Source organism: Mya arenaria, chromosome 2 (genome assembly GCF_026914265.1).
Source record: "Mya arenaria isolate MELC-2E11 chromosome 2, ASM2691426v1".
NCBI classification, from domain to species: domain Eukaryota; kingdom Metazoa; phylum Mollusca; class Bivalvia; order Myida; family Myidae; genus Mya; species Mya arenaria.
Genome location: NC_069123.1, coordinates 45,699,701 through 45,713,621, shown reverse-complemented (window position 1 = coordinate 45,713,621; position 13,921 = coordinate 45,699,701). Strand labels below are relative to the sequence as shown.

Here is a 13,921-nt window from a genome sequence, read left to right as displayed (position 1 = left end):
TTTATTTTTTGTCTTGGAACAAGCCAACTTTGGCGAAAATCCATGGAAACTAGTCAAAAAAGACTGCTGACAAAATTTAGATCGCAGATTTTTATATTGAAGTTCAAAAATTGATGTTTTCAGCATTTTCCTTAAACCATTAGTAACGGCATGGACCTATAGGTCCGTGGTAACGGTTTCATCCACAAAACATTAATTTTCGAACGGAAATAGGAAAATCTACGATCTGATTTTTTATCAGCAATCTTTCAACAATGGTTTGCACATATTTACGCAAAAAATTGCTCTTTACAAGACTAAAAAGTTGTAAAAATAATATATCTGTGAGAGTGCAGCTTAAATGTCACCACAAACATTGTTTTACCTGACGGTCACCAAGACCTTGACCTTTGACCAAATGTTCTCAAAATAAATAGTGTTCATCTACTAGTCATGACCAACTCGGATACCAAGTATGAAGTACCTGGACCCTAAAGGATCTTCAGTCATTGAAGGGAATTCATTTTTTTAGCCTTAAGGTCATTGCGTCCCTGACTTCTGACTTTTAAATCAATTGGGGTAATCTACTGGTCATGACCATAATGCATACCAAGTAAAAAGTTCTTGAGTCCAAGCGTTTTTAGTTATTGAGCGAAAACGAAGTGTGACATACGTATGGATGGAAAGGGCAAAGATAATATGTCATGAATGGAGGAGACATAATGAATACCAGGAGTTTAATTCCGTAAACATGATAAAGTCATTAACCTTCATCATTCACTTGGAATTTATCCAGTCTAGTTATTTCATTTCTCTATTCTCTTAACATTATTTTTCGTACCATTTTTTTTCTTTTATAGGTTTTAACTAAAAACTTAATTCCTAGCAAAATTTCCTTACATTATGAAATTGTTCACATACATACATGTTCAATAACGCCCAGCAATTTCATTTAAAAGTACAACAGGCAAAAATTGACATCTACACCATCTTGCGGTGACTTTATACCTAACTCTTTAAAATGTTAGCTATCATTATTTACTTATTGCAAGGGACAGTTGTCATGAAAATAGGTACGATACTAGATATCTGTCTGCTATGTATGGCAAGTTTTTAAACAGTTTTTAATCATCAAATAAATTTTACATGTAATGAATTATATAAAACTAAACACACACCATCTTTGTAACAAACATGATTTATATTTTTATAATTAATCGAAACAGTATTTGTAGTGACAAAAAGTGATTCACTTTCATTAAAAAAACACCAACCAGAGACTTAATCTAAATGTATGTTGGTAATATATAATCAGAAAATCAATCTGACAGTACATCAGTTTACATTATTTTGTAATATAATATTGTTTTCACTGTATGTATAAATTTCTAAACAAGGATCAAAAACAATTTTCAGATCGATACGCATGCAGGGCTTAATTAGTTTAAAAGGTTTAATTATCAAGCTGCCCAAGTAACAGTTCACGTTTTAGTTATCCAAATTACATCACATTATATATCAGACAATTTAGTGCATCAATATTTAATAAATAATTCTTGAGGAAGTCATTTCACTTATGTGTATTGACTTCTTTCTCATAAGAGATGATGACCTATCTTTGCACACATACAATTGAGACTATTTTTTTTCTGTGTTGTTCTGTTTTAATGTATCCAGTTTTTGTTCCACCACTTCCAGTTTTGCCTCATACTTCTTCGTACTAACGCCAGAACGCTGATTTTGTTGCACAAGGGCTTTCAGAGTTTCCTTTTCCAGGGACGGGAAAGTCTCAAACAAAGGCTTCTGTAACTCTTCATCAAGATAGCTGCTCTTTCTCAAGAACATGAAGTATACAAGAAAAGTAACGGCACACACTGAAACAACATAAGGTTCATATTTCCATCTGTCAGAATAAGGGTTAAAAAATGTTTTTTCATAGGAAAATTTGTCTGGGTTATTTTGCATCTGTGACATAAAGGCGAATGGTTTATCCCTAAGAATGTCTATGCTGCTGTCTCCCTTCCTTTTATCCACAGATGTTGGTGCAGCACTTTTCTCTTTGCAGCACCTTGCTGAAACACTGTAAAGCAAAAACATAAAATATTAGAATAAGATGAATAAGGTGGACAAAGACATATTTGCTTTATTTCTGATATCATGCTGTAACTTTGTCTTCATAGATTTAAGCATACAGCTCTTACAGACACACGATATAGCTCTGCTTTTACCCAGATTATCGGGGCATTATCCCCATATCATAAAAAATGTCATGTTTTGGGGTTTGCTCAACATCTTTATTCATATGTGTACTGTCAAGGTTAACATTTGTACCAAGTTTCATTTTAAAGAAAACAGTTTATCGTTTGAGAACGATACAGTACCTTGACTTTTATTCACTTTGAAAATCAGAATATCTTAAACTCATTGAAACTGATGCTTCAAAAATACTGTTTTTGTAACATAAGAAAAACAACTTAACATGTTTCTTGTACAATTGTTACCAAAGTCAAACGTAAAAAGTGAAATCATCAGATATATGCACAAATTTGGTAGATGACCTAAATGTGGTTACATGCATCTGTAGAGATGAAATAGGTCTTGATTTACCTGACTTCTTTTTTCGTATATATAATTTATATTTCTTGAGTGAAACCATAAGTGAAGTTCTTGAGAAACTGTTATCTTAACAATTTAGAAAGATTTTAAAAACAAATGTCAAAAAGCTACAATAGTTAGGTGGTGATATTATAGTACTCCAGCATTATACTCAATTTTATTAATTGAAATAAAAAAACAATAAATCAGGTCAATATGTAATCGGCAACATCATAAGCTTTAAGTTAAGTAATTGTACATGAAAGATTTTGAATGGCAATTGCTTCACAAGGTTTCGATATTAGAATAATACTTTTTTGATATACTAGTGTTGTTTTAGGTTAGTATTGCCATATTTCTCGAACATATACGTGCTTATGCAACCAATTAAAAAGCTTACTACAAGGATTTTTTCATGATTGAAATTGATACTCAAGATTTATCATTGAGTTAAAAAGAAAAGGAGTTAAATAAAAATGTTTTGTTTTCATACATTAACTTTATGACTATTCATTTTTTTTTAGAATGTTTACGTAATTCCGCGAAAACATATGACACATCTAATTAAATAGAACGAATAGTTATGTTTGATCAATAAATTATCATGAGTTAATAGATAAATTCACCTTAATTTCCTAAGAACATATCTGTTGGCAAGATATTGCCTTGATATGGGCAAATACGCACGAAAGTATGCGTTTGACATTTCTGACTACTTTACGGCATTTGCTTTTTTGACAAGGTAGCACACAACAGTTTTAAATCATCCAATCTCACCGACGAGGCTGGCAACGGTTTTTAAACGACTTTACATTGAAAACTAGGGACCGAGGGCCGTCTAGGTCTTTAAAAGAAATGTCATCATTTTTTCAGTTACACTTTTCCTATTTAAGTTTATATTGTAAACCGCTTTTGTATTGAAGTTCAAGTGTTGTTATTTTTCTCTTATTTTTAACTACTCTAATCAATTACGCAACACGAGTAATGATGACCCAAGCCAACTCTGAGAAGGTCATTTTTTTCAAGAAATATAAATTGATAATAAATGCCATTGTAACCACAACATACTTTAATTCAAACAAACGATAAGTGTTAGTTCCTGTCAAATGTCAGAGCCAATGTTTTGTTGTAAATCAGTAACCTTATATGCTTTATATGTGTCCATAACCCCTGTGTGTTTGTTTGTTTTTGTTGTTATTTTTCTATGTTTATACTTTGTATTGTATTGTATATATTTGTGTATGTGTATAAGCTACACTTCTCTTCACATTTGGAGGATGAACCGAATAAATTAAACTAAATAATGAAGGAGATCGTTATTTTGTTTCACGCAGAAAATAAGTGAGAAAAAATGTTTCAATGCAAGCAAAATAGCTGAATTGTAAGGAAAGAACCGATTGCAGTTATTATGTTACTTATTTAGTGGAATCCGCAAACCATAACCTGTAAGTGTTTTACATGTAACATTATACGGCAATGAATTAATTCCTCCCGCTATATTTAGTTCACCTTGTATGATAAGGCCAGCCAGCCAACACAGGCGGTCAGTTTATCTCTAGCAGTCAGAGCTGTACCATCCTCACCAATACCATATGTTTCAATAATAAATAGTTAGAACACATGCTGTCGTTATTCATAACATAACAATATATACTAGCTGAAAAAGGGTAATAGGTGTCAGTTCCGGACACAGTCACACGTTCAAGCCAGTCTTTAGTCTTATGATATTTATCTTACCAAAAAATATTTGGAAATATTAACTTTCATTAAGGAGTTCACTCGGGCTCACGCCAAGTGTCGTCTGCGGTGTGAGTCGACATGTGAGTAATACCTTTACCAACTTTTGCCGAATAGTCTCATGACGTTGGTTCTTTAACCTACTTTTAAAAATCCCTTCAGCTCGCTCTCCCAGACCATTGCTCGCTGCGCGGTAACTCGCAACTCGAATGTGCTTTATGCCATTTTGTTTCATGAACTCGTCAAATTCTAAACTAGTGAATGCACTTCCATTGTCTGTGACCAGTTGCTGGCATAGTCCATATGTAGCAAATGTCCTTTGTAATAGTTCATTTATCACTGCTGAAGTAGCTTGGTTCGCATCGAATGCTTCGAACCCCTTCAAACGAGCATCGATTATGACCAAAAACATTTTTCCCATGAACGGACCTGCAAAGTCGACATGCAGTCTCACCCAAGGTCGTTGCGGCCATTCCCACGGATGCAATTTCGCTTCTGCGGGCATGTTTCTGCTTGTCTGACATAGTTGACAGTGTTTCACATGATTTTCAATTTCAGTGTCCATTAAAGGCCACAATACATACATTCTGGCTAAGGATTTCATCCTGTTTGCGCCTGGATGTCCTTCGTGCAACATGTCGAACGTGTTCAACATCGTTTCACGTCCACGTGGAGGTATAATTACCCGATTTCCTCGAATAATGCATCCATCCTGCATGCTCAAATCTTTTTCTAACAGCAAAATAAGGTCTTAATTCCTTATTTGGACATTTCTCCGGCCATCCCTTTTGCAGCAACTTTTGACATAACCGGATCTCGTTGCGTCCATAGCCTGACCTGTTGTGATGTTACAGGCGTTTCATCCAATTGTTCAATGGCTAACACGATTTCCGTTGGAATTGGCGGTTCGGAAACTTCTGTAGGTCTCGACAATCGACTTGTAGCATCAACATTGCCAATGCTTGCTGTCACTTCTACCTCATGTCACTTATGTGCATTTAAACACAATTTAAGTCGCGATGGCGTCACGGCGGGGTCAAGCCATGATGCAGCCAATGGGCGCGGGCAGACCTTGATAAACTCAAATAAACAAAACAAACAAACTATAGTGGCTGCATTATGGCTTGACCCCGTCAAATCCCCTAGTGTGTCTGAAACATATTTCTGATGCAAAAAGGGGGAGTTTTATTCCCACCGTTTTGTGGGATAATCGCCAAATTAGTAATTTTGAACCCCAAATGCCGCGGGCCCTGTTGTGTTTTAATGTAGGTATGTAATAAAGACACTTAAATATTTACTACATTTATTCTACAAGTGTATAACATGTGAGTACATCAATAGTCTGAATCATACTCCCTCTCTGATACTTCTACGGGTTCCACCTTGGTGCCTTAGCAGGGCGGTTACTAATTTGCATATAGAGGCGGAGCTTCTATGCTCACAACATTACATCCCATCTTTTCTCAGATTTAAACTTTCAGCATCTGCCAAAGATTAGTTTAATATTAAAACAATTTCAATCATTAAATTTGTTTAACCACATGATAGTCAATTCATTAGGAGAGTAGTTAATGTTCTGGCAGTTTACGAATTGTGGCATTATGGCCAGTGTCAGATAGAGCTAATGTCCAACGGTGTCAGATTTATGGCAGCGGCGAGCACTAATTGCTTGATTCACCACAAAGTTTTTGAAAACAAATTATCTGTTTGTCATTACACTGGTCGTTTTCTGAGATTAATAGCATGTCTCTGGGAGGATTGTAAATTCCAAAGAATTCCAGGTAACTCAGTTTTCGATAGAAAGTTGAGTCTGTTCAATTAATTTAGACTGGTCACTAGAATTACACTGTTACATATAAAGAAATTTGCACTAGCCTCGAAATGACCTGAATTAAAATGATAACAAAGTAAACAAATATTCCATTTCTTAAACATACAAAGAATGCGCAAACATATTGGTAAATTAATCTAAATCCATAAAGGGATTATTATGCCCTTTTCACAATAAATCACTTTTGCACAAAGTCTTGGAAACGTTCTGGGGGGTTTCGATTTCGCAATGAACGTCTCGGTTGTGAAGGCTCTTGTTCGTCCGTACGTACAGTGCCAGGACGGTAGAAGTCGTCGAAGTCGTCCTCGCTGTCGGAGTCTTGTAGCCTTATCAGCTTGAAAAAGGACGAATTGCGGGTGATTGACTTGTCTCCTCTTTTCGCTGTTATCATCGAACCGTTTATCTTTGTAATTTTATATGGCTGACTGTCGAAAGGTGTGGAGAACTTGTTTGTTTTGTGTTGTTTGACAAGTACAGAGTCGCCAACGTTAAATGTTGCCGGCTTTGCATGCCGTTTTGCGTCCGCGTACGATTTCATTTTAGCTTTTTGATATGCGTCATTTTCACGAGCTTTGACTTGCACATTTTCCTTTGAAGGTTTCGATGGTGCAAATGGTAATTTTATTCTAATCTGTCTTCCAAATAATAGTTCTGCTGGACTGTATTTTGTAGTCGCATGTTTTGTAGCTCTATAGTTGCGTACGAATGCATACATGTCTGTGCGCCAATCTGCCTTTTGAGTTTTTGCTGCACGAATTACTTTTCCTATTGTTTTCATGAAACGCTCGCATTCTCCGTTTGCTTGAGGCCAGATAGGGGTTATTTTTCTGTGTTTGAAACCAAATGCTTTTGAAAAGTTTTGAAAGTCTGCACTATTCATCGGCGGTTCATTGTCAGTTCTCAGTACTTCAGGTATTCCATATTCTGAGAATATTTTGTCAAGCTTCTCAATAACTGATTTTGCATTAAGAGATGTTATTATTTCAACAATTGGGAATCTTGAAAAGTCATCAATCAGAACAAGAAGATATTTTCCATCAGGAAATGGTCCACAGAAATCCATGCTCACTGAATCCCATGCCTGTTTTGGCATTTCAGTCATTTGAAGTGGTTCCCTGGAGTTTTTATCAGTTGCTGCGAGACAGGGAATACAACTGTTACACAAGTCCTCAACCATTTGTCCATTTTTGGAAAGTACAACCTTTTCGCGCAATAGTTGTTTTGTCCTAACTATTCCTGGGTGTCCTTCGTGTGCTATTGAAATAGCCTTCTGTTGCAACTGTTTAGGTAACACGATTCTATTTCCATGCAAGAGAACTTCGCCGTTTTTGAACGTCACAACTGTCAGTTCATTTTCACACGTGCAAGTGTATCTAGTACCGTATTTGTTTTGTAATTTGATTTCCACGAGGATTGTCTGACGTTTTGCATCACCTGTTGAAGGTCGTTGTCACTGCTTGTCTCATTGATTATGTCATGCAACGTCATCGCTTTTGGAACATCATGGTATGTAATGAATGACAGGTATTCTTCTGCGATTTTTCCTGCGTTGCTTGCTTGCGTCTTGTGACATCAGGGTGCCTACTTAGGTAGTCTGACATGTTTGATTCACCTGGCTTGTATATGACATCAAAATCATAGGCTTGCATTTTCATTCGCCACCGTTCCAGTCTGGCTGGCGGCTTGGACTTCGGGTTTTTGTATATGTGTTCAAGCGCTTTTGCGTCTGTTATGACGGTGAATTTGTGTCCAAAGAGGTATATATGCCAGTGTTCAATTGCCCATACGATAGCTAAGTTTTCTTTCTCGGTCTGAGAGTACCTTTTCTCGGTATCTGTTAATGATTTGCTTGCATAGCTAACTACTTTCCCTCCTTGCAGCATGATTGCTGCTATGCCAACGGGGCTTGCATCTGCAACAATTTGTGTTGTCAATTTTGGATCGAAATATGTCACTACAGTTTCACTGCTTAGATCCGATTTGAGTTTATCAAAAGCATTTTGCTGTCTTTCTTCCCAAACGAATTTGACATCTTTCTTCACGAGCATTCGCAATGGTTCTGTCGTTGTGGAGTAGTTTGGTATGAATCTGGAGACATAGTTTGTCATTGCGAGGAAGCTTCGTACTTCTGATGCGTTTTGTGGAGCAGGTGTGTTTTTGATTATTTCACACTTTTTCTTGTCAGCAGAAAATCCGTTTTCACTGAAAATATAGCCGAAGAATTCAAGCGTTTTCTTGTTGAATTCACATTTCTGTTTGTTCAGTGTGAGGCCTTTTTCCTGTAGACGTCGTAGTGCGGCTGCCAGTCTACTGTCGTGTTGCTCCTGCGAATTGCCATGCACGATTATGTCATCGCTGATGTTTTGTACACCTTCAAGTGAGGTCCGTATTGCATTTTGGAAAACTTCTGATGCACATGTTAATCCAAAGTTTAGTCTTTTGTATCGTCTTAGACCAACATGTGTAGTGAATGTGGTTATGTTGCGTGATTTCTTTGAGATTTCAAGTTGATGGTATCCCTGATTTAAATCCAATTTTGAGAATATTTTTGAACCATTTAAGTCCACAATAAGATCGTCTATTGTCGGTATAATGTGTCGAGTCCTTTTAATGGCTTCGTTAGGAAGGCGCATGTCTACACAGATCCGTATTTCATTGTTTTTGCTCTTCGGTTTCGGTGCTACGACAATCGGTGATACCCAGTCTGTTGGTCCATCTACCTTTTCGATTATATCCATGTCTTCGAGCCTTTTGAGTTCAATTTCCACCTGTTTTCGAAGGTGAAATGGTATTCTTCTATGTGGTTGCACAACGGGTTGAACTGTATTGTCTACAAATAACTCAATTTGTGTGTCTTTCAATTTCCCAATTCCTGTGAATACCTTCGGGAATTTATCGCATATTTCACTTTTGCTTGTCATTGAATATATTTCTGGAACGACTTGCAGTGACACTGATGTAGAGTATGATAACAGATTGCCACTGTTTCCTTTCGTTACGTATATCATGGCTGTCGTAAACTTGTCTTTGGTTTCTATCATTGCTTGAAACTGGCCCATAATTTTGACAGCTTCAATTGAACCATATGCGTATACTTTCGTATCCGTTTTGTTTAATTTTGGCTTCGGTTTCATGGCGTTGTATGCTTTTTCATCAATGACATTTATCGATGACCCTGTGTCTACGAGCATTTTTAGGGCATGACCTTCGACTTTGACATGGATTGTAGGTCGCTTGCAGGATATGTCTGGCTTGTTTGAATTTATTGCAAGTCCAAATGCAAATTCGTTACTGCTTTTATCATTGTCCGAAATTTCACTGTCTGAACAATTATCGGTACCCAATGTATGCACTGGCTTTGACTGTTTGTGCTTTGAACGACAAACAATCTCAAAATGATTCATTTTCTTGCAAAAATTACATATTTTGCCGGCAGCGGGACATTGGCCATTCATGTGCGGATACTCCTTACCACAGTTTCTGCAGCTTCGTGTTTTCTGTTGTGACTGACGGTAAGTGTTGGTAGACTGTCGTTGTTGACGATGGTTTGGTTCTCGCTTTTGCCTGATTGCACAGGTGTTGTAACTGTTGTTGGGTTGGCTGATTGTTCTATCTCGCTTGCGTTTTTGTCGGATAGTTCTAGAGATCGCGCTTCTTTGATTATTTCGTCTAAAGACATTTCTGATCTGAGCGCTTTGCGCCTTAGTCTTGTTGACGTACAGCCTTGTATGATTTGTGACTTAATTTCCTTGTCTGTATTTGCAAACTCGAAGTGTTCTCCAAGCTTTCTGAGTCGTGTGTGGAAACTGTCCAAGTTTTCGTGAGGTTCTTGCTTTGCCTGTCGAAACTTGTACACTTCGAACTCAATACTTTTCTTGGGTGCAAAATACTGGGTTAGTGCTTGCTTGGCAGCGTCAAACGTTTCCTCGACGTTTGGAAGTGTTGTAAAAATGTCATAAACATCTTCACCAGCAAAATAGAGCAAAAGTAACGCTCTTTTGTGTTTAGCGTCTTTGACATCCATACCAACTAGCATGATTTCTAGTCGACCTAACCACTTTTTCCAGCGACTGTCCACTGCTGTTTTAGTGACATTGAATGATGGGAATACTGGTAATCCTTGAGCCATTTTTTGGTAAATAATCAGTCCTACTAATTAATTACACAGCACAGTTTTTTTACACAGTAAATCCGCTTTTCATGTGTTTTACACTTTTATCCTCGTCGCCATTGTTGTGTTTTAATGTAGGTATGTAATAAAGACACTTAAATATTTACTACATTTATTCTACAAGTGTATAACATGTGAGTACATCAATAGTCTGAATCATACTCCCTCTCTGATACTTCTAGGGGTTCCACCTTGGTGCCTTAGCAGGGCGGTTACTAATTTGCATATAGAGGCGAGGCTTCTATGCTCACAACATTACAGGCCCTACGACGATTGACATCTAGAGTGGTCCCACAGCTCTGACTATTGGATATGGTTTTAATTTTTTGGTCTTAACTTGTTGTAATTTAGAGATGTATAGCACGCGTGTATAAAAATCTTTAACTATTGTAAGTTTGGGATTTTTAATAGGATGAGAAAGTCTCACGGACAGTTCTTTGGCACGAAAGTGTTCTGAGAACAGGACGTTTTGTCCAGTCTGCATACATATATAATTATATGAACCGACCTCTTTGTTGTCGAATCCCGAGTTGCCTCACTACCTAAATTCTAAATCTTATTCAAGACCAAAGGATGCGTTGACATTTTTTATTTATATTTTTAGATGACTTATTTTTCTGATTGTTCTCTTAAATGTTCATGAACATATATATGGGTTTTTTGTTGTTGTTTTTTCCACCGGCCCGCGCCCGTTTTTTTTAAATTTCAATATGCATGTGCGGGATAATTATCACCCATACTGGACTATTAAGACATATATATATATAATATATATATATATATATATATATATATATATATATATATATATATATATATATATATATATATATAACCCCTATTCCAGTGAATGCTCTATTTCCGTATATATAATTTATTTTATCAATTAGAATATATTTGATTAAATGAATAAGGCGTGGGTCAAAAACCATTTTTCATACAATGTACCTGGACTAGAAGCGTTATTAAAACAACACCATCACCTTGCTTAGCATATAGCATGTCCTGGACTTCTACTGGTTCTACGGTTGTGTACAAGCTTTAATTAAGAAGAATTGATAGGTCCTTTGTAATTTTGATATTTTTTTCCGATACTGGTTTCTTTCTTGACTTTTCCGGGCGCAAATTAATTTGGTTTCGTTTGGCGTTATTCTGCTGTGGTGACTTGCATTTGAATGTTTCTGAGTAAGATCGATGTGTAACATCATACTCTGTAATACCTCATCCTTTCATGTGATAACGAAAGAAGAAAAGAAAAGAAATGCTTTGTCGGCGGACAAGATTGATTACTTTATATATGCCTCAGTGACCAACACAACATTCGGACCGTTACACTTTAAATAATAAAACGAACAGTCTAGCTGCAACAATTCGTTATTTAATGGTGGCGTTGATTGTTGCAACATTACGCTAATATTTTAAATATATTTTTTCTCGGAAAAAGTCAGGGACATGGTCCCGTTTTTAGTGATAAACAAATACAACAAATTTACTCTTTATTTAAATGTATTAGTACCATTAACCACTAGCCTCAACTTACTAGTTTAATTTTGATGACAAAATATTAATCAGCGAACAACAACTCATCATCGAAATGGTCTTGGTCTGTACCCCTGGGCATGTAAGACCAGTGACCTATGATACGACGCGGTGAATCATTGAGGCTGTCGACTGACGCTCCTTCCGCTGACTCCCTGTCCTCGAACAGCACCACACTGTTTAAACTGACTGGTTCTGGTTTGATATTCTGCTGGTCGCTTAGAGTTTCATCATCGTTTGGTGAAATTAATTCTTGGTGCAAACTATCCGGACATGCATTAGAGATTGACTGAACATTTCCGATATTATGCTGTGCATTGTCAGCATTGTCGACCACATCAGTCCTGTTCATATGCACAGCCTGCTGAAAAGACACTGTACATGTGTCCTGGCTTATGGCCGTGTCAGGACGCTGAATCTTCAGTTTGATGACGTTTCCCAGGTCATCGATGAAACGAATCTTTTCATAGAACCGACCCTCTTCTGCTAGAGTTTTTGCTCTCTGGATGAAACCACAGGCTTCTTCAAATTTATTCAGCTGCTCATTTAATCTGGCGCGGGCGACACAATAGAACATTTCTCTTCGCACGTCAATACCGCACCAGCAACTGTCGAAGACGGCCAGGAGTTTGCGGGCCTCATCAATATCAGCAACTCCCACTTCGAATCCAGAAATAACGTTTGCTCTATTTCCAAGTCCGAGAAGCGCAAACGCCATTCGGAGAATGAACATTCGTCGCCACATGATCTGTGTCGATTCAGGCTCGCTCGTCAAACACTCGAGACCTATTTTACCCCATAGTATCACAGAGTCCAAGTTATGCCTAGTCGGAATTCTCTCGAGTTCCCAAAGTTTAACATAAACCTCTATATACAACATATTGACCAGTTCCAGGCACCTGCCTATAGTACGGGCGCTGCAGCGTGACTGCACCATCATGTCTTCAGCTTGCTGGAAGTCCGCGCGGAAGGCGTTCAGGTTTGCCCGTCGCGTGAAGCACATTGTATCGGCCAGTAGCGGAACACTGCAGTGAGGTACAAGCTCCCCCATTTCATCCAACATTTGCTCTTGGTTTATTTCGCTAACACAGCCGAGCGAATCATAGAAGGCATCTACCTCTACGCTTAACACCACCAGACATTTGTCCGCCAGCCGCTGGCGGTCTTGCTCAGTCTGCGCAGAACGGAAGTCGGCCTGGAAACGCACTGCAAGTTGTCTTAGAGCGCGACGAGGATTTTCAAACTGAGAGTCATGGACTAAGCGTTTTAAATTACTGAAAAATGTCTGTAACGATTTCCTGTTTTTAACTTCCGCGTTTGGTATTCCTTGAGGTCTTCTGTAATTACCAAACTTAGCGTTGACGAATAACTGGCATGCAATTTCGATATAGCCACATTTGTATAGTGAGAATATTACACCGTCAAACGAACAGGACTGAAGTAATTCATCGATAACGAAACCAACGATCTCATGTCTAGCATTTCCACTCGCGAACTTCCTTTCAACATCCCTATACAGTCCAGGACGGACATATCCGTTTCTCAGAAGTATGGAGGTGAACGTTATTGGGTCCACAGAATTACCAATGTTGCCCTTGAAAGAGAGGAGCGCCATACTCTCCGAATAATCCATGTTTTCTCGTCACTCGTCTCCCAGCACTTGAGAAACTTAATACTGAATGAGCTGTCGGCTATTATTAGATGTGCACGACCATGAGTGTATGCTTGATATCGATATTTTCAACCAGTTAATTGTACATATTATGTGCGACTATAAATTAAATGCTAGATTTTCATCTCCGCCTGACTCAACTTTTTTCCGTCGCTCCTTAAATATTATTGTCTTGAATAATAATGTTGGACTAGGGTCTGTGTTTATTCATACCTTCGGTGTCGATGTGTAACATTCACAAGTAAAAGACATCAATATGGTCTCTTGTGCAATAAGAGCGCGAACACATTCAATGGTGAAACAGTCCTCTAAGAATAATAAAATGTCACCCCTGCCATTATTTAAGAGGAATTTGGATGAAAATGAAGCAATTAATTTATATAGGCCTTAATATTAT

At 37.6% G+C, this 13,921-nt stretch overlaps 2 protein-coding genes across 2 annotated transcripts; both read right to left on the bottom strand.

Moving 5' to 3' along the window:
• Nucleotides 1-702: 702 nt before the first annotated feature.
• LOC128219996 (uncharacterized) lies at nucleotides 703-3,313 on the bottom strand. Its single transcript, XM_052928228.1, has 2 exons — nucleotides 3,201-3,313; nucleotides 703-2,059 (listed from the first exon to the last, which is right to left on the bottom strand). Exons 1-2 carry the CDS (start codon nucleotides 3,278-3,280, stop codon nucleotides 1,618-1,620), a joined length of 522 nt encoding a protein of 173 aa, XP_052784188.1. The 5' UTR covers nucleotides 3,281-3,313; the 3' UTR covers nucleotides 703-1,617.
• A 3,007-nt stretch (nucleotides 3,314-6,320) lies between these two features.
• On the bottom strand, nucleotides 6,321-9,333 carry LOC128215202 (uncharacterized protein K02A2.6-like). Its single transcript, XM_052921913.1, has 2 exons — nucleotides 7,728-9,333; nucleotides 6,321-7,276 (listed from the first exon to the last, which is right to left on the bottom strand). Exons 1-2 carry the CDS (start codon nucleotides 9,331-9,333, stop codon nucleotides 6,321-6,323), a joined length of 2,562 nt encoding a protein of 853 aa, XP_052777873.1.
• Between the last annotated feature and the right edge of the window lie 4,588 nt (nucleotides 9,334-13,921).

Excerpts from the sequence above, each read along its gene's own strand:
- LOC128219996 (XM_052928228.1), bottom strand. The coding sequence starts at position 3,280 with ATGTCAAACGCATACTTTCGTGCGTATTTGCCCATATCAAGGCAATAT. Across the intron at positions 2,060-3,200 it reads TATGTTCTTAGGAAATTAAG|TGTTTCAGCAAGGTGCTGCA; the intron begins GTGAATTTATCT and ends TTTGCTTTACAG.
- LOC128215202 (XM_052921913.1), bottom strand. The coding sequence starts at position 9,333 with ATGCTCGTAGACACAGGGTCATCGATAAATGTCATTGATGAAAAAGCA. Across the intron at positions 7,277-7,727 it reads AAACATGTCAGACTACCTAA|CAACTGATAAAAACTCCAGG; the intron begins GTAGGCACCCTG and ends CCTGTCTCGCAG.